This window comes from Lactuca virosa, chromosome 8, assembly GCF_052849685.1.
Source record: "Lactuca virosa cultivar CGN04683 chromosome 8, Lactuca_virosa_CGN04683_v6, whole genome shotgun sequence".
In the NCBI taxonomy this organism is placed as follows: Eukaryota; Viridiplantae; Streptophyta; class Magnoliopsida; order Asterales; family Asteraceae; genus Lactuca; species Lactuca virosa.
This window is the reverse complement of record NC_136433.1, coordinates 138,817,345-138,838,733: the sequence shown is the minus strand read 5'-3', so window position 1 is coordinate 138,838,733 and position 21,389 is coordinate 138,817,345. Positions and strand designations below refer to the sequence as shown.

General features: G+C 35.7%; 3 protein-coding genes across 3 annotated transcripts; 1 reads left to right on the top strand and 2 right to left on the bottom strand.

Annotated features, from left to right (window-relative positions):
- Window positions 1-313: 313 nt before the first annotated feature.
- On the top strand, window positions 314-3,936 carry LOC145128889 (pollen receptor-like kinase 4). The gene is made up of 3 exons (XM_079063672.1): window positions 314-1,137; window positions 1,433-2,020; window positions 2,257-3,936. Exons 1-3 carry the CDS (start codon window positions 438-440, stop codon window positions 2,919-2,921), a joined length of 1,953 nt encoding a protein of 650 aa, XP_078919798.1. The 5' UTR covers window positions 314-437; the 3' UTR covers window positions 2,922-3,936.
- Window positions 3,937-13,513: 9,577 nt separating this feature from the next.
- Window positions 13,514-18,545, bottom strand: LOC145130884 (uncharacterized). Its single transcript, XM_079065638.1, has 2 exons — window positions 18,215-18,545; window positions 13,514-13,572 (listed from the first exon to the last, which is right to left on the bottom strand). The coding sequence occupies exons 1-2, from the start codon at window positions 18,543-18,545 to the stop codon at window positions 13,514-13,516; spliced, it is 390 nt and encodes a 129-aa protein (XP_078921764.1).
- A 48-nt stretch (window positions 18,546-18,593) lies between these two features.
- Window positions 18,594-19,619, bottom strand: LOC145130883 (uncharacterized). The gene is made up of 2 exons (XM_079065637.1): window positions 19,473-19,619; window positions 18,594-19,400 (listed from the first exon to the last, which is right to left on the bottom strand). Exons 1-2 carry the CDS (start codon window positions 19,617-19,619, stop codon window positions 18,594-18,596), a joined length of 954 nt encoding a protein of 317 aa, XP_078921763.1.
- Window positions 19,620-21,389: the final 1,770 nt, after the last annotated feature.

The window sequence follows — 21,389 nt, the reverse complement described above, 5'->3', positions numbered from 1 at the left end:
CTAGCATTTGTTTAACAAAATTGATCGAAATCACTATGTGTCAAACTGTCAATCGTATCATGTATAGAGATAATTTTAGGGTTTTGCTTAAAGTACATAGATGAATACGTTGTCATCATAGTTTTGATGAACTTTTCGGTTTCTTTGAGTGGCTGGAAAATTTCTCTAACAAACTAAAGATTTTCAAGCCCGCATAAATATTTATGGAAAACAAGAGGAAGACCTTGTACCACCTGTCTCTCTCTTTTCTACCCAATAACTATTCTTGGCACCTGCCTTCTCTTTTCTCTCTCTCTTTTTTCTCTCTCCCCCTAACATGTCTTTCTTTCTTTGTTGTTACCTTCGTTTCTTGATGCCCACAGAAACGCAATATTTCATTCCCAAGTTTTCTGTAACCCTAACGGCAGCCACAATTGCCTTCTGCAATAGCCCCTCTAATGGGCGCGCACTTGTATGTGCGCGCACCACTGCCATCATCCTGTTCCATGTTTGCGCATTCGACTTTGGGTCATTTCGTTGTTCTCCTCTTCCTAATCTCGACTATCCAACTTGTGAATGGTTCGGATTTAGAAACGCTTTTTAAGTTCAAGAATTCTTTAATCAATGGCAGGAATTTAACCACCTGGACTTCCTCCGAGGACCCATGCAATAATAACACAGCCAATTGGGAAGGCATTTTTTGCACTAATGGGACCGTTTGGGCCATAAAACTCGAGGGGATGGGACTTGAAGGTAACATTGATGCAACAATATTAGCCAGATTGAAATCTTTGGTGAGCATAAGCTTTATGGATAACAACTTAATGGGTTCCTTCCCTGATTTCGGAATGCTCTATGGAATCAGAGAGATTTTACTGTCGAACAACAAGTTCTCTGGTGAAATTCCAGCCAATGCTTTTAAGGGGCTGAAATGGCTCGAGAAGCTATATCTCGCAAATAACAAGCTTATGGGCCAGATCCCTGTGTCCGTGACCTCATTGCCTATGTTAAAAGAGTTGTTGCTCGAAAACAATCATTTAGAGGGTGAAATCCCAAAATTCTATAAAACTAACCTGACTCTAGCAAACTTCGCCAACAATCATTTCAATGGTCGTATCCCAGAAGGGTTTCAGAATTTTTCTGCAAGCCAATTCTTAGGTAGTTTTTTTTTTTTTTTTTCCTGAAAGCATTCTGGTTCCCTTCATATAAAGATTCTTTATGCATGAATTATGTCTACAATGATTATATGTTGGGTGTTTGGTTTATCGTCCACGACCATCATCGATCCAATGCTGTTAATGAAATAACACCTGAGATATATCTTTGGTGTGTACATACATCCAAGGATTAACAATTTCAGTGACCTTTGTCTAAAACAACTTATGAAACATAATATGAATCATGTAAAAGAAAATATTGCAAGCCTGGTAACGGTTTTGACCTTGTGACACAGGTAACGAAAGACTCTGTGGAGCACCATTGGAAGAATGTCAGAGAAATGGTGCTTCGACTGCCACGATCATAATCATAGCACTGGTGTTGGCAACAGCAGTAGGAGCAGTACTTTTTGCTGTGGTGATCCTTAGCAGCCGCCGCCACCAAGATCCAGATTTTGCAAGAATTCAGAACCATGGTTCAACAGTTTTAGGAGCCTCAGCTAACCTTAGCATGCAGGAGAAGGGCGCATCATCAGCTCGTAAAGAAAAGAAAGCAGATCTTTCTATGAAGTTAACGTTCTTGATAGATGATGAGGAAGTGTTTGATCTAGCAGACTTGTTAAAGGCGTCGGCCGAGGTGCTGGGAAGTGGGATGTTTGGATCCAGTTATAAGACTGCTCTCGCCAGTGGGAAAGTGATGGTGGTGAAGAGGTTCAGGCAAATGAATAACGTTGGACAAGAAGAATTTTATGAGCATATGAAAAGGTTAGGCAGGTTGAGACATCCAAACATACTACCACTAGTGGCCTTCTACTACCGAAAAGAAGAGAAGCTTTTCGTTTCCGAGTACATCGACAACATTAGTCTTTCCTACCATATCCATGGTAAACTTTTATTTATGCTTCATCTTCTTAAACTGACATCTACCTGAAGTCCTTGTTACAACCAAACTTATTCATTGCAAAAACGCAGCCTTTCATTATGATAGTTTCCTAGAAATTAACACTTAGGTCGACAAAAGATAATCCCTTTGGTTATAGGGAATTTTCGGTAGCGATTCATGGATTTATACAAACCCCTAATTGCATACTTTAAACTTCATTTGGTGTGATGATTTCAGGCAACCAATCTAATGAAATTCGAAGCCTAGATTGGCCTACTCGATTGAGAATAATGAAAGGGGTAGTGAAAGGGCTTCATAGCTTGTACATTAAGCTACCAAGCCTAATCGTGCCTCATGGTCACCTCAAGTCTTCAAATGTCCTTCTCAACAAGAACTACGAGCCCCTTCTTGCTGATTATGGTTTGGTTCCAGTAACCAACCCAGAACATGCATTCGACCTCATGATGGCTTACAAGTCACCTGAGTATAAGCAACATGGGCGCATCTCAAAAAGGACAGACATATGGTGTCTTGGTATCATGATCCTTGAGGTCATGACAGGGAAGATCCTAGCAAACACTCTCCACCTAGGCAAAGGGAATGAAAGTGACCTTACTGATTTCATCAACTCTGTGGCGAACCAGGAATTGGACATTGATGTGTTTGATAAGGAAATGACAGGATTCAACAAGAGCAGTGAAGAGGAGATGATGAAGTTGTTGAAGATTGGTTTGAGTTGCTGTGAAAAAGATGCCAACAAGAGGATGGATATTAAACAGGTCGTGGAGAAGATTGAGGAGTTGAAAGAAAAGGAAGGCATGGAAGATGACTTTCAATCGACTTATAGTAGTGAACCGGACAAGCAATCATTAAGAGAAATTACAGATGACAACACCAACTAAAATTAACTACACTTGATTGATTCAATTCATGACTTGGAACTGTTAGTTGGTTAGGGATGGTTTCGTCAACCTGAATATATTCCATGGATTTGAGACTCAAGCCACATCTGAGGTGCAACTGGAAGTGTCCTTTACTTGGAAGAGTAACTTATTCTTGGTGTACTTCAATCTCAAGGACAATATATAGTTCTATAAACTTTCTATATATCATTTGGGATGCAATCTAGCTACACATTCTATGGGATTTTGCTCAATGTAACTTTTTTCTGGCTTAAAGGTTTCAGGACCAGTTTTCCAAGACAAGATCAATTTGGGCATCTAAAACATCTGTCGTATTCTGCTTGCCCGCTTCTCTAATCTAACATATGGCTCATGATATAGAGTGTAACACTTAAGGGATGATGAACTAATAAGGATGTGTCTCTGCACAAATCACAGAATTTCTCACCGTGTTTTACTCATATCATGATGAGTTTTCATAGATCTGCAAAAGGAAGCACCATCATAATGTTTATTAGGGGAAACTTGCTGTGGCCAAGGTACCATCTCTTTTCGAAGCGGTTCTAATGAGACAAGAACGAAGAAATCATATAATGTAAGGAAAGTTGGATACTCTGAATGAAATTCGGATGCCTCGCTGAACAGAGTGACTAAGAACTACAAAGATAACGGATCTAATGGATTATGCATACCAAGTGTGTTAGAAAGGGATTGATTTTATACTACAATACTAACTTCAATCCACTCATGTAAACTACGGAAGGATCCTCATTTACCATGTTTGTTAGCTTAGACAAAGTATAACGTGCTATGGAAGAGTAACTGACTTAGGGTATCTCAATCTGGAAAATTAGTGCAATTTTATTAGCTTCCCTCATATCATTTGGGGTGGAATCTAGCTGCACATTGCAGGAGATTAGTGTCAATGTAATTTTTTCTGGCTTAAAGGTTACATAATCAGTTTTGCTATAATGAGATCATTTCAACCATATGATCTTCATTCGTCATATGCACTCTGTATGATTTTTTTAATACAACCTATGGATTGTGATTTTGGATGCAACCCTTGAGGTCCAATATAGGGATTCCTAGTAGTGTGTCGCCGGACAAACCATAAAAGTTGCCACCCTTGTTATACTCATCTCTAGGATGAAATTCGTAGGTTTTCAAATTAATGAAGTACAATCTGTTAACATAATAATATTTAGTATTTTAACATCATACTTATTGGTAAGACTACTTTCACTACAACAAAATGAAGCTAGTTCAACAGCCATAAAGTCTGACATTATCCCTTAAAAACGTTGTATTATGCCTAATCCAATAATCCAACACTTTACCAAGTGCTTCCTTAGCTCTTGTTGCCATAGGCCTAAAGCAACATTTATTTTGGAATAGGCAACACTTCTCAAAATTGTTGGATTTAATTTTAAAGTTCAACACTTTTTCATTTTCACCATTAACATACGACAATACTTTTATCTCTCATATGCAATACTTTTGATACTACATGCAACATTTTATTATTACTTCCAACAACCTATAGCAACATTTTATTATTACTTCCAACAACCTGTAGCAACATTCTTTACCTATCTAATGCAACACTTTTATAATTTTACATTATTAAAGTGATATACTTTTCTTAGACTACAAGAACACTTTATGGTGTTTCTAATCATAAATGTGCAAAACTTGTCAAGTCCAAGCAACATTTTAATAATGCATTTCAATATTTATTAGTTGATTTGTGGCATTCTTTCTCCACCCATAAGAAATGCTATAATATGCTTACCAATTTCTTTCAACTATAAAAATCATAACATATCATAGGTAACATCTTATTGTAATTTGATACATATGTCTATACTTTAAAATAACATCCATAAAAGATATAAGTTAACATGAACAGTTGAGTTCAATTACGAAAAATACTGAATTCCTCCTACAATTGTACTTTTTTGTTGTTCCATTTGATCACATGTGCAGATCTCTAAGTATCGCTTAACAAACGCCCAAACAAATTAACCTGATATCACAACTAGAAAATAGGCATTTGATGTCATGCGAACTATAACACAAACTTGTTTTATGACATGCAAAAACGTGTGTCGTAAAATAAATGGCATTTTTTTAAAAAAAATTAAGGATTTACAACATGCATTATTATATCATATATTAACGCATAGTAGACCATCAAAATATGCATGTCATCTTGTATGATGTCATCTTATAATTCCTTTCCGTCTTCATAAAATCGACAAAAGTAGGGCTTCTAAGCAAAAATTTAAAACCCCCTTCCTCACACAACACTTCTCTCTCTGTCATGATTTCCCCTATCTCTCTTTGTGGTTTTGTTGGATTAGGTGTCTAAGCCCATAACTATAATTGGTATGTACTTGAATTGATAGCAGCACAGTCCTTTTGGGTTGCCCTCAACCTAGCAACTGGACAAGGAAATTATGAAAGGAGAGATATTAATTTATAAGATTAATAAATTAATATATATATAAATGATTTATTAATATGTTAATGGATTAATATATTAATTAGAAATCATTATGTTTAATTAATTGTTAGCCAGAAATTAATCAGAATTGATTTTGGGGTTAAAAGAATTAATTATAAGGTGCAGGGACTAGTTTGCAATGATCTAATAGTTGAGTGGAAGGCTCTAGAACCCCCTTGGAAGAGGGTGGACGAAATCTTTAGGGGAAACCCTAATAATTTCGTCCATAGGGGCTTGGATAAGGCCCTTGGGTTTGCTTAGGCCCTAAGCAAAGGATAACTAGGGTTTCCCTTAAACCCTAAATCCCTCAGCTATATAAGGAGCCTCCTGGTTCATGTTTTTGGTCACTCTTTCTTTTGAAGAAACCCTAAGGCCGAGATTTTGCATACTCCCTCTCCTCTCTCTCTTCTACTTTCCTTCTTGCTAGTTTGGGTGTGATTCCATTAGAGGCATTACACTTGTGGTGCTAAAGCTTCCAAGAAGATCAAGATCAAGATCAAGGGATTATCAATTGTTTGCTATAACAATTGAAAGGTATGTAAACCCTAAACCCTAGTTTGTTAATTTCGAAATTAGCCTATCTCCTCTAGGGTTCTTGTTTTGCAATTCAAAGTTGTATGTTCAATAGTTAAAACATAGATCCAAAGTAGGTTGCATGTGAACTTAGGAATTGTTTCTAGTTTATTTGTTGTACCTAAAAACCCATCAGTGGTATCAGAGCCATTGTTGTTTTAAATTGAATTGCTACAATTGTTGAATTGCAAATTAGGGTTTATAGCTATTAAACCCTAAAGGCCAAAATTTTCGATTTCTAGGGTTTTGGATCAAAGGGTTTTTTCGAAAACCCTAGCCTCCAAAGAACCCTAATCGAAATTAGGGTTAGGGTTTTGAAAACCCTAGCCTCCTCCCTTGTAAATTTCGAAATTTGCTTAGAAGTTTTAGGGTTTCTTGTTTTGGATAATTGTTGCTTAATTAGATTAATTGGATAATTATCCTTACCCTATTTTTCGAAATTTAGAGGGATAAGGATTAGGATTAAATTAATGGATTAATTTAATTAGATAATCCTTACAAGATTTAATAATTTGATTAATAGTTAATTAAAAGATAAATATTAAATCTAGTTAATTGGTTTATTTAAATTTAAATTTAATAGCTTAAATTTCGAAATTTATAAACCCTTGAAGTTTTAAAATGTTTTAAAACACACCTTATATATATATATTATAATTAAAAGTTTAATATTATATATGTATAAGAACATGGTCAGTCAAATCGCTAGTATGCCTCATTCACGAAGCTAATCTATAAGGGGGTATAAGGAAACTGCCTATAAAATGGTAGTTGAATGGGTGTCCACTCTCACCCACCGCTTCCTTGATTAGTGGAGGGTCGTTAGCAGAACGGATTTGATAGGACAACTACTTCTCATTAAAAGTATAATGATATTAAAGAAAGTACTAGAACATTGTTTTCAAAATCCCAACTCTAGTTACTTTAGGAAAAATGTGAAAAGTATGCTAATCCATGAAATTGCACATTATGCTTTATTGGTCGTTAGTGGAGCGTGTGTGGTTAACCAGCACACTAAAAGGCACTAATAAAGAGTAGTAATGGGTATCTCATAATTGTCATTTTGATGGAGCGTGTGTGGTTTACCAGCACATCAATAGTTAATGATAAAGACAATGAGGTTACCAAGCACATTTGCATGGTTATTCACATCTTGTTTGTGATCCTCGGCATCCCAGTCACAAATAGAAGAGCATAATCTGAGATTAAAACATGCCATTGAATAGTTTCAATGTATCTCAAAAGAATTAGGAATTTCACTTCGTTTGTTTCGTCTAATGGTGGAATTGGTGAATCGTCATTCACCTACCTTTATGAAATTTGCACTTGGATCTCGGCATCCCATTTCTAAGTTGTGAATCTTCATAGTTGGATCCTAACCTTGATATTATATCTTTGGGTTATTCTATTAAGGTATCTTGAAATCTAACTAAAACTTTCTTTCTTTTCAGATGTCTACTCCTGGAAACACTTCTGCTTCATCCTCCTCCAACCAGAACTTCTCTTTGCTCAATATCTGCTCCAAAGTCGTTATGGATGGCTCAAACTATAACGATTGGATGCGCAACATCAAGATGGCTCTTCGTTTCGAGAACAAAGAATATGTTCTTGAAAAGGAGCTCAAAGAGCTTGATGAGAATGAAGCTACTCCTGAAGATCTTGCTGCCTACAAGAAACATTACGATGATGCTACCAAAGTGGCATGCATCATGGTGGCAACTATGTCCCCAGAACTGCAGAGGTACTATGAGGACTACTGGCCTTTCGAGATGAACAAGGACCTTATGGAAAAGTACCATAAGCAAGCTCGTCAAGAAAAGTTCGAAGTAGTCAAGTCACTCATGGCTTGCAAGATGAAGGATGGGGAGTCGGTAGTGTCACATGTGCAAAGAATGCAACGCTACATAGAGCGTTTGGTCAAGCTCAATATTCACTTTGATGAGGAATTGGCCATTGACATGGTCTTGAACTCACTTCCTGAATGTTATGGTCAGTTTATTCTAACTTACCATTTGAACAATACTGAGCAGACCTTGGCCCAATTGCACAACTTGTTGCAGACAGCTGAGGCAGGGATGAAGGGTAAAAGTATACCCTCCACACCTACGAGTGCCCCTGTTTTGGCTATTGGACAGGGAAAGGGGAAAAAGAGGAAAGGTCCTCCCAAGCAAAACTGGAAGAGCAAGGCTCAAGCTGGGTCATCTAGTAATGGCCCAAAGGCTAAGCCCAATGGTTCCACTCCCCATGTTTCTGATCCAAAAGAGGCAGTTTGCTTTTACTGCAACCAAAAGGGGCATTGGAAGAGATCTTGCCCACAATATCTGCAAGATATCAAGGATGGCAAAGTGAAGCCATCTTCGGCAGGTATTTACACTATTTCTGCTAATAACTCATTATCTTCTCGTTCATGGGTCCTTGATACAGGATGTGGTTTTCATATCTGTTCTGATTTGCAGGGTCTAAAGGAAAGTGAGGAGATAGAGCGAGGAAGGATAAACCTGATCATGGGAAACAGAAAGTCTTCACCAGTAACCAAGATCGGAGTTTATCAGCTTCTGCTTAGTAATGATGTTAGATTAGATTTAATAAATTGTTGCTATTCGTCTGAGATGACGAGAAACATTATTTCATTTCATGCATTGTTCAGACAAGGTTTTACATATTCTTTTAATGATTTGAATGGTTCAATTTCTGTTTATACGAATGGTGTTTTTATGTTTGAAGCTTTGCCTTGTAATGGTGTGTATGAAACAGTGACTTGTGTTGATAGCCTAGGAAATAATGTACTTAATATTGACTTGTCTAATAGTGTAGACAAGGCATGCTTGTGGCATTGTCGTCTTGGACACATTAACAAGAAACGCATAACCCAACTCCAAAAGGATGGAGTGTTGGAATCATTTGACCTAAAGTCAGATGATATGTGTGAATCTTGTCCTTTGGGAAAGATGACAAAATCACCATTCACAGGGTCTTGTGAAAGAGGTGAAGGTCTGTTGGATCTCATACACACAGATGTGTGTAGGCCCTTCAGATCAACTACAAGAGATGCTAATCGATTCTATGTGACTTTCACTGACGATTATAGCAGATATGGATATATCTACTTGATCAAGCATAAGTCAGAAGCTTTTGAAAAGTTCAAAGAGTTTAAGCATGAAGTCGAAAATCAATTGGGCAGAAAGATAAAGATACTTAGATCCGATAGAGGCGGGGAGTATCTTAGTATCGAGTTCAACGACTATCTGAATGAATGTGGGATAGTCTCACAATTGACTCCTCCTAGGACACCACAATTAAATGGTGTAGCTGAGAGGCGCAATCGGACCTTGTTAGACATGGTTCGTTCTATGATGAGTCGGGCTTCGCTTCCTATTCACTTCTGGGGGTATGCCTTAGAGACAGCCGCCCACATCCTCAATCTTGTCCCTACAAAGAAGGTTGCCAAAACACCTCACGAAATGTGGACAGGGAAAGTTCCCTCGTTAGCACATATTAAAGTATGGGGTTGTGAAGCTTTCGTAAGACGAGAGACTCACGACAAGCTAGCAGCTAGAAGTGAGAAATGTGTTTTCATTGGTTACCGAAAGCAGTCTTTTGGATATTTGTTCTACAGGCCTAGTGAGAACGTGGTCTTTGTAGCACGAAGAGGAGTCTTTCTTGAAAGAGAGCTCATATTCAAAGAGGACAGTGGGAGCACTATTGACCTTGAAGAAATTCAAGAGTCAGCCAATGAAGGAACCTTAGATGACACTAGCATTCAACCAGAGGAAACAGTTCCTGTTGAACCAATTGATAACTCATTACCTCTTAGAAGATCCACTAGGGTGAGTGTGCCACCTGAGTTGTATGGTTTTCATATTACTTCAGATGGTGACACATTCATAAGTGACAGAACACTGGTAAACTTAGATGAACCAGTCACTTATAAGGAAGCAATGGCAGGCCCAGAGGCTTCCAAGTGGAAAGAGGCAATGGACAGCGAGATTAAGTCCATGTATGACAACCAAGTTTGGAATTTGGTTGATAGTGCACCAGGTCGCAAGACAGTTGGGTGCAAATGGATCTTCAAGAAGAAGACAGACATGGATGGGAATGTGCACACATTCAAAGCTCGACTGGTTGCAAAAGGTTTCACTCAAACCCCAGGGGTTGACTATGATGAGACCTTCTCACCAGTAGCTAAGATTAAATCTATTAGGATATTGCTCGCCATAGCTGCCTTCCATGATTATGAAATCTGGCAGATGGATGTCAAAACTGCTTTCCTTAATGGGAAGTTGGCTGAAGATGTTTACATGAGTCAGCCAGAGGGTTTTGTTGATGCAAAGTTCCCCAATAGAGTGTGCAAGCTTGAGAAATCCATTTATGGATTGAAACAAGCATCTCGCAGTTGGAATCTTTGCTTCCATGAGAAAGTCAAAGAGTTTGGTTTCTCTAGAAGTGAAGATGAGTTTTGTGTGTATATCAAGGCTAGTGGGAGTATAGTAACTTTTCTGGTGTTATATGTCGATGACATATTACTCATTGGTAACGATGTTCCAACCTTGAAAGAAGTTAAGTCTTGGCTTGGAAAGTGTTTTGCCATGAAAGACCTTGGAGAAGCTGCCTATATTCTTGGGATTAGAATATTGAGAGATAGAAAGAAGAGAGTAATTGGACTTAGTCAGAGCACATACTTGGATAAGGTACTAAAGAGGTTTAGTATGGAAAACTCCAAGAAGGGAGAGCTACCTATCCAGAGCAATACCAAATTGAGTAAGACTCAATGCCCGAGTACAGATGTTGAAATAGATGACATGAGTCGTGTACCTTATGCTTCCGCTGTCGGATCGATCATGTACGCTATGACATGTACTCGCCCTGATGTGGCATTTGCTTTGAGCATGGTCAGTCGCTATCAGGGAAACCCAGGTAGAGCTCATTGGGTAGCAGTTAAGAATATACTCAAGTATTTGCGAAGGACAAAGGACTGGGTCCTTGTGCTTGGTGGCAGTGATACTTTGAGAGTAGATGGTTACAGTGATGCCAGCTTTCAGACGGATAGAGATAACTTCCGTTCTCAGTCAGGCTGGGTGTTTTTACTGAATGGAGGAGCAGTTACTTGGAAGAGTTCCAAGCAAAATACGGTGGCTGATTCTACTTGTAAATCAGAGTACATAGCAGCAAGTGAAGCGTCGAAAGAAGCAGCTTGGTTGAGGAACTTCATCGGGGATCTCGGAGTTGTTCCAACCATCCAGGAGCCTATGGAACTGTTCTGCGATAATGAAGGAGCGGTTGCCTTGACAAAGGAACCAAGAGATCATGGTAAGACCAGACATATCGACAGAAAGTACCATTTCATCAGACATAGAGTAGAAGAAGGCCATCTTATAGTAAAGAGGGTGTCATCTGAAGATAACCCAGCAGATCCTCTCACAAAGGGTCTGAGTAGGGCTAAGCATATTCAGCATGCTCGGAGCATAGGACTGAAAGATGATATTAGTTTTAGTAGTTAGATTAGTTTTTGAAACTTGTAACAAAGTAAATGTAATTGACTTTTGGTGATTAAATAATAAAGTATTATTTATAAGTTTGGCTACTACCTTTTGTCGATTGTTTATTATTGTGTTTCATTTTTGCATGTTTTACTTCCTGAATAATGAGATTATTCAAACTCCACAGTCGCTCGTACTCTTGGAAGTAAGTAGTGAATTAAGACTGTCATGAATTGGATTGCAAATTGTCTAAGGATAGACATGGCAATAGAATTGCTGCAATGTTCATGAGTACTCAGAAATTGAGATTTGAGTATTGGATAAACCCTCGCTCAGAGTATTACTTCATGGAATTCATCACGAGTAATACTGAGACGATAATATCTTATAATCTTGAAACGAAGATATATGAGTTGTAATTTACAAGTCGGTTGTGCATTGGTGATACGAAAACGCATCAGTAACTTGGTGTTATAAAACGTATTGTCATGCATAATTTGATGAGTAAAAGATACAAGCATATGAGTCAACGTTTATTCGTTCCTTTTGCCCTAACAGGAAAAGCGATATATGTGGGCCCCTCGATGATTTGGTGTTGACTTATGTGTTGGGCCCAGCCAGGACTAAATTGATGTGTTCGATTAGAAGTCCTACATCATCACAAATCAGGAATCGGGAAACATAGATTCTGGACAAACAGATTGATTACATTCCATGTCTTTTGTCTGGGGATGTCAAGCAGAACGAAGGGTTATATGATCACTTATCTTAGGACACGTAACTGACTGGGTCAGAGTTCGGCAGCAGCTTTTTGGAAGCTACAATTTGCTGGTCAAATTTAGAAGGCATACTAGCAATTATAGTTACAGACTTATCCAAGTGGGAGACTGTTGGATTAGGTGTCTAAGCCCATAACTATAATTGGTATGTACTTGAATTGATAGCAGCACAGTCCTTTTGGGTTGCCCTCAACCTAGCAACTGGACAAGGAAATTATGAAAGGAGAGATATTAATTTATAAGATTAATAAATTAATATATATATATAAATGATTTATTAATATGTTAATGGATTAATATATTAATTAGAAATCATTATGTTTAATTAATTGTTAGCCAGAAATTAATCAGAATTGATTTTGGGGTTAAAAGAATTAATTATAAGGTGCAAGGACTAGTTTGCAATTATCTAATAGTTGAGTGGAAGGCTCTAGAACCCCCTTGGAAGAGGGTGGACGAAATCTTTAGGGGAAACCCTAATAATTTCGTCCATAGGGGCTTGGATAAGGCCCTTGGGTTTGCTTAGGCCCTAAGCAAAGGATAACTAGGGTTTCCCTTAAACCCTAAATCCCTCAGCTATATAAGGAGCCTCCTGGTTCATGTTTTTGGTCACTCTTTCTTTTGAAGAAACCCTAAGGCCGAGATTTTGCATACTCCCTCTCCTCTCTCTCTTCTATTTTCCTTCTTGCTAGTTTGGGTGTGATTCCATTAGAGGCATTACACTTGTGGTGCTAAAGCTTCCAAGAAGATCAAGATCAAGATCAAGGGATTATCAATTGTTTGCTATAACAATTGAAAGGTATGTAAACCCTAAACCCTAGTTTGTTAATTTCGAAATTAGCCTCTCTCCTCTAGGGTTCTTGTTTTGCAATTCAAAGTTGTATGTTCAATAGTTAAAACATAGATCCAAAGTAGGTTGCATGTGAACTTAGGAATTGTTTCTAGTTTATTTGTTGTACCTAAAAACCCATCAGGTTTCCCCTCTTCTTTCTCTCTCTCTCTCTCTCTCTCTCTCTCTCTCTCTCTCTTTGTGTATATATATATATATATATATATATATATATATATATATATATATATATATATATATATATATATATATATATATATATATCTTTTCGTGATTCCCCCCCCCCTTTTTTTTTCATTGTCCCAACGTCTCTTGCCATTCTATATTTGATTAGGGCTCTATTTTGGAGAGATTTCGCTCCAACGATTGATTCTAGTATATCCCCTCCTTCTCGGCTCTACCTGTCACTCTTCAACCATCACAAGATTCGACAACCAACTCATCGTTTGACTTTTATGTTGATCTGAAGTTTAACAAGAAATTTAAAATCAATTATAGGGAAACCAAGTTATGCCTTTCATCATTGGTATGTGTTAATGGCTTTTATTTTTATATAAATGAACCGAAAACGAGGACTATAAGTTTTTGAACAGTCAATCAAAATTAGGGTTTAACGGTTAGTTCATTCACTCTATCGATCCTTTTTCTATGAAGTTTTGATGCTAAGCATTGGAAGCGGAGTGGGAAGATCATGTATATTCATTGTCTATCCTATTTCTTTTAACACACACACACATAGACACACAAACACAATGTTATTTTGTTCCTAGTAGTTTAGTTTTTTTTTTGTCTTTTGACTACCCACTTGCTCAAGGTCCTCTTCAGGAATCTTGTTGATTCTCTCCGAATTGTTTTTTTTTGCTATTAATTTGATTAAATCTATATATTGATTTGATAAACTATTGGAGTTGATTAAATCAAAATTTACCGCAATTCCTAACAACAACACACTCTATTCCTTAATTTTCCATTGATTTTCTTCTAGGTTTGCATTTTTCTGATTTGCATTTCGTATGTGGAGTATATGAAATTGTTATTGTTAGTTCAAGTAGCTTTCTCTATTTCCGTCATGTACATGATAAACTTCAATCATCACATTCCTATTGAGTTTCGTGAACTGTGGATTTAAACTCTAGGCAAGTTTCTTTGATTACCTAATTCTGCCTCCTACAAACACAATATGAATAGATAGATTCTAACATACCATAATTTGATATCAATGACAAAATGCATAAAAATTAAGTAACAAGATTTTCTTATATTTCATAGGTGCATCATTATTCATATAAGTTGGTTATGAGTACAGAGAGCGGTACTAGACTTCTACTTCTCTTTTTTTCTTTTAACAAACCCACATCAACATCAACAAAAGACTAATAAACAAAAAGGTGTTATTATGTTTTTTTTTTTGGCTTTTTACACCCTTATATATCCTTTACCAAATACCCGTCGTCAAATTATTGGATCAATAATCAATTTTGAAGTTATATAATTATTTTTGATGATTTTAGTGTTATCAACATGTTTTAGTGTATTTGTTGTTAATGTTGAGATAGGCAAAGTTTTTATTTCACTCACCGAGGTTGGAGGTGTGGGGTGTACACCTGGAGTGATAAATATGAGCTTAGGATATAGGGGTCTGGGGGCAGTGCCCCTGGGTATGGTGTTCTGAGGGGCAACTCCCCTAGCGGGGTCCAAGGGGCAGAGCCCCGAAACCTAAACGAATTTCTATATTGGGTAAGACTCCAGCAATGTATTTTCCTACCAAAACCCACTGATGACATCATGATGATGTAGGCATCGGTTATATCCAATAACTACCATATTTTGCGCCAATTTTTGTTTAATCGACTTTAACCACATTTCCTTTATGTATAAATAAGATGTGAAAATTCTAGGAAAATGGTTGAACTCTCGTATACTCAAAATATATTCATCATATTTTCTCTAACTCTCAAGAACACATCAAGCAAAGGTATTTTCTGTTTCACAATTCAAATTAGGCCTGTAATTCGGATTGGTTTTATTCTTGGATTATCCCACTTCTGAATTCGTGTTACACAAGCAATAAGACTAGAGGTGAGCATTTGGACCGGACATGACCGAACTAGACCGGACCGACTTTTGGACCGGACCGGTTTCAACGAATATTCTGGACCGTGGACCAGGCCAGATGAGACTTATCGGGACCAGGTCCGGGTCCATGTCTGGTTTTTTCGATTCGTGGAAATCGGTGGACCGGTACAACTGTACATACATATTGTACAAGTCGTTAAAACGCGTTTTGGGGTTTGATACAACTCGTTAAAAGGAGTATGTTATTGGTTTTGATACGTTACAACTCCTTAAAATGAATACGTTTTTAGGTTTGATATGATACAACTCATAAAAATGAATACGTTTCTGTTTCTTATACCCGTTGGACCGGTCAAAATTTGATTGTTTATACCATTTGTTTGAACTTTGAATCAAATTAGTTAATGACTTCATCATATTTCATGCATAACTAATCTAACTTATCAATAATATTATAACTTGCAAAATTAATTTTCCAAATAAAAGCCCTAACATATAAATCAAGTTCACCAACAAAAGTTATCAATCTTAACACAAACATACAAAAGTAATTATCGTAACACCAAAAGTCATAGTTTAAATGCTCACCCCTACTCTAACGATATCCATTTCATATTATTTATTTGTCAAAGATACCTAAAATTCAGAATTATAGTCTAAAATAACAGTTGAAAAGCTGAAATATTTCAGCTTTGTCATCCCAAATTTAAAGGATTGTAACTCATTGAATATAACACCAAAAACAACAAAATCATAGTCTAAATTCATCCACAAACTCTAAATTACACGCTGAAAAAAAAACACAAGTAAATCCAACTTAAAACGAATGAGATATAATTGTTTAAAGAATTTCACAGAATACAAATTTTTATTTTTTGCTGAAAAGCTAAAATATTTCAACTTTGATATCCAAACTTTGAAGGATTGTAATTCATTGAATATAACATTAAAAACAACAAAATTATAGTATAAATTCATCTACAAACTCTAGATTACAGATCGAAAAAAATCGAATGTCAATCTGACTTAAAACAAATGAGATATGTTTGTTTAAAAAATTTCACATAATGTATATCTTTCTAATTCGTCGTCGTCGTACATACATGTTATGGAAGAAATCGAGAAAGGACGCAATAGGTATTCAGTATTTGGTCAAACCGTCAATATGATAGGGATAATTAGAAAATATATTTGAAAAGTTTTTTTTAAAATCAGGTCCAAAACCGGTTTTTTACCCGGAACCGACCGGACCGAACCGGTAAAAAAATCGGACCATTTTGATCAAATCCTATAACCGATTTTAATAAAATCAGGTCCAAAACTGGTTTTTACCTGGAATCGGCCGGACTCGTAAAAAATCGGACCAGTTTTGATCAAATCCAAGAATCGAGAACCGGCATGGGGGGTCCAAAAAAAGGTCTAGGTCCAGGTCCGGTCCGATCTGGTTCAAATGCTCATCCCTATTAGGGACGGATTACAAATTTCGGAAAGTGGTGAAAACACGATCGTTGAATCTATCCAAGTAATATATATATATATATATATATATATATATATATATATATATATATATATATATATATATATATATATATATTGATTCCCTACTTTCTAACAATTATGAGATGATAACAATATAACTCCTGATATATCCATAATCCCCATTTGGGGGTTTTATCCTTTGTGGTTTAATTATATTGTATCGTTCTTTTGCTAGTTTGTTTTTTTTCTTTTGGATTTATATTCAAGATTTGAGATTTTATTGGTATGGCTATTTCAGTTTGAAATTGTATGACAGTAGATGGATTGGATGTGAAACAATAAAATTTTGGAGAGTGGGACACCTTTTTATATTTTCTTTATCAGGATAATTAAAAAAATATTTTCAAAATTATATATTTCAATGCTCTACAGACAAATTATTCGTTTTTGGTAGTTAGATGTAGTTGTTGTAGTACCAATCAAGGCTACTTTACCAACATTTTTTTGTCATGTGCTTATTTTTTCTATTTCATTGTTGAAGTTTATGCCTACCGAAAGTTATTTTACAATCTAACATGACAAAAGCAGTATAATTGAGCCATTTTTGTGCTATTGATTTATGTGTACTTTGATCTAAATGAACAAGATATTTACTATGTGATTCATATTATGTATCTTCAAATTTTAGATAGAACTAGAAAGAAATATTGGTTTTCTTGCATGAACTTTGAGTCTTTAAAGTCAATTAATAACTTTCCAATGGCAAATAAATCAAATGGCTTGCTTCGGACATCATCTCTTGGTGAAGGTAAATGTAAAAGATCCAATTTTTACATTTATTATAGACCATTTATTTCTTGTGTAATAATATTGTTTTTTTTTTTGTATTTTTCTTTTTGGTGTTTCATAATTTTTGAGAGTTTATGTTGGTAATTTCCATTTCCATGGTTTTAATGCTATAAACATATGTGATCGTGATTTCATTGTAAATTTATGCCTAGCTTTATAGTTATGAAATGAATTTGGTAAACATTTGATACTTATGATGCAACAAATAGCAATGTAGTTTATTTTTATTTTATTTATTTATTTAATTATGTTTTTGAGGTGGCGACAATATTTATGATTGGAAATAGCAAAGATATGCCAAAAAAGTATTTGACTAAATAACTTCAATACTCAACTACTTTTACATTGCTTTCACCATAGTGTTATATATAAGAATGCACTTTTTCGTATTCTAGAATCTTGAAATCAAGAAAATCAATGATGAGAAGAAAGCATCAATGGCAGCTCAATTTGCAGCATAATCGATTATGTGAAGAGGTCAAGTGAAAAGATGATGACATACCACCAGTTGAAGCCATTTGTCCATTGGAGGCTAAGCTCAAACTTGCTCGACAAGAGGTATGTGGTATAATATGATGGACATTATATATATATATATATATATATATATATATATATATATATATATATATATATATATATATAGACAGTGGCGGAACTAGAAAATTTTGCAAGGGGTAGCACAAAAGCTTTGTTACGTAAGTCGGTCTTCAAAAGCTTCATTGCGGAAAAACATATTTCAACGATTGCGGTTGCGACGGGCAAAACCAAAGTCAATTTTAATAACCGATAAACCAAAGGAAAAGAAAGATGTTTCCCGGTTTCCACCATCAAACGAGAAAGGTCCGCAATTCCCTTCAAATTAGAAAATCTCTCATCATCAATCAAAGAGTGATAATAGGTTTCAAGTTGACCATCAAGATACACCCTTTCCGAATCATTAAAATCGGTTTTGTACAACTCGCTTAACTTCACCAACTTTGATTTGTCAAACGTAGAAAAAGCATTACAAGGACTCAAAGCCGCCATGTATTCAAGCAAATTGGTGCTCACTTCACTAAAACGGTCCCCAAATTCTTAAATTTGCATATCCAAAACCGTGTTGAAAATATCAACTTCAAAGTGATGTTGATTAGTAACCTTGGTCCTACGGTTTCTTGGAGTAACATAAAATTCAGACATTTCCACAATTTTAATTTTATGTTTATGACAAAAGGAAAATACCTTCTCCAACATTGAAGGAAACACATTATTTCTAAAAGCTTTGAATGTTTTCATCGTCACTTTTACCAAAGAAGCCGCTTCCAAAATATTTTGATCCTTTCTTTGAAGATGTTTTGACAAGGTATTCGTGAGACCAAAAATCTCCAACATCAAGTGTAAATAAAACACAAAATCAACAGTCTTGAAATACGACAAAATACCGTATGCTTGATTTCGGTTATTTAAACTAGACCCCTCCTCTTCAACATATTTAAGAACCTTGATAACCTCCGGAAACAAATTCTTCAAACTTATTATTGTTTTATAATGTGAGCTCCATCTTGTATCCCCAGCTCGAACAAGAGAAGTCTCCTGATTTAACCCTATTCCAGTCTCAATTTCACCATTACCAATTTCTTTTTGAACCCTTTCCTTGTAACTATCTCGTATTATATCTTTTCTTTTACAAGAAGCACACACCACATTAACCACCAAAGCTAATTGCTCAAAGAAATCATCAGCACCATCATGGTTTTTTGCTACAGCCACAACCACTAATTGAAGTTGGTGTGCAAAACAATGTATATAATATTCCGAAGGATTATCTTTCAATATCAATGCTTTCAAACCATTAAATGCACCCCGCATATTACTTGCTCCATCGTATCCTTGCCCTCTTACCTATATCAAATATATATAAGAAATAAAATAGATAAAGATTCAAATACATAAAAAAAATTCATAATTTCTTACCTGAGATATACTCAAGTTATTGTTGGTAAATACCGAATCAATGGCTTCTTTTAGAGTTAAAGAACTTGTATCCTTCACGTGAACAATGCCAACAAATCTTTCTTTCACTAATCCAAGGCTATTAACATATCGCAAAACCATAGCCATTTGTTCCTTTTTGGATACATCACTAGACTCGTCTACTAATATAGTAAACACATCATTACCAATTTCTTCACAAATGGACTTTATTATCTCTTTTGAAAAGCATTGAACAATCTCTTTTTAAATCTTTGGAGACGTCAACTTTTCATTTTTTGGAGCATTTTCTAAAGTAACCTTATAAATGCTTTCATTATGGTCCCGAAGGAATGATAATTCTTCAATGAAAAGGCCTTTATAAATTGACCCATCCGACTCGTCATGACCACGAAATGGTAACGCATTCTTCAATAAAAATATACAAGTATCAATTGTAGCACGTAATCGAATTTGATAGTTACTTGCTTCAACTTCAGTTTGCTTATGAAAAGCTTCACTAATGGATTGGTTTTTCTTTACTAGATTTTCACATTTTTGTTTTGCTTTGTTGTGATGACTGTCAACTTTACCTTCATGATCTTTCAATGATTTCTTTTTACTCCAAGTGTCAAAGCCTCCCGTCACAAATACATCTCTCCCCCCTTGTTGCCCCACAATATCTCCAAACAAGTAACAACATAAACAATAAGCTTTGTTCTCTTTTGTGCTATACTCTAACCAATTAAATTCATCAAACCATTCCTTTACAAAACGTCTGTTCTTACCACCAACTTTTATTGATGGAAAATCATGGCCTTTTGGTTGAGAAGGTCCTTTAATCCAATATGCTCTCCTTATTTCATTCCTTTGATTTGGATGATATGATGTAATTCTTGGTCTATCCGTCGGGTCCGAAGGAAGATTATTAATATCAAAACTAGGTGGAATATGTTGTGATTGTGGTTGTGGTTGAGGTTATGGTTGAGGTTGAGGTTGAGGTTGAGGTTGAGGTTGAGGTTGAGGTTGAGGATGAGGTCTTTTTCCTCCACCACTTTCATCACTACTACCAACATCCAATGTCCTTTTAAAAAAATTTCCAATTAAACCCTACAAATACAATTAAAGATTTAAAATTCACAATTGAAGATTTAAACATAATACAAGTGAGCAACTAGTTGGTTAATTAGGTTTTCAAATTGAACAAATAAATTAAACTAAATCATTAAACATGAAATCATAAAACATTAAAGATGGAAAATTAAATATTACTTGTTTCATATTCCGTAAGTGAGCCAATAGCGAAATGGGTGAATAAGCTTTGCCAAGAAAAATTATGGTAAGCAGGAGGCAGCGGCAGTAAAAGGATGATCACAAGAACAACAAAAATATATCAATTTCTTTTTTCCCCGGGATCCTTCGTAATTTAGGTGCTCACAAAACAAAACCCCATATTTTTTAATAAATGGGCTAAGTTATTCAAATTAATAGGCTATGGCCTATGTGCTTCTATTTTAAATATAATTTGACGGTTGGTTAAAAAGCATATCATAATTGACTTTGTAATTATATATATATATATATATATATATATATATATATATATATATATATAATACTATTTCTATGGAAGAATTGAGGGGTAGCACGTGCTACCCCTACCAACTAATTACTTCCGCCTATATATATATATATATATATATATATATATATATATATATATAGAGAGAGAGAGAGGGAGAGAGAGAGAGAGAGAGAGAAATGACATGCTTCCTTTTTGTCTTCAAAATTGCAAAGTTACAAGATGACAACAAAGGAATAAATATATTGACCAAGTCAAAGGATGCTTCTCTACTGGAAGCCGAGAGGATGTCAAGTTGTATCATCAAAAGCTTCGATGGTGGATGATCTTCAAAACAA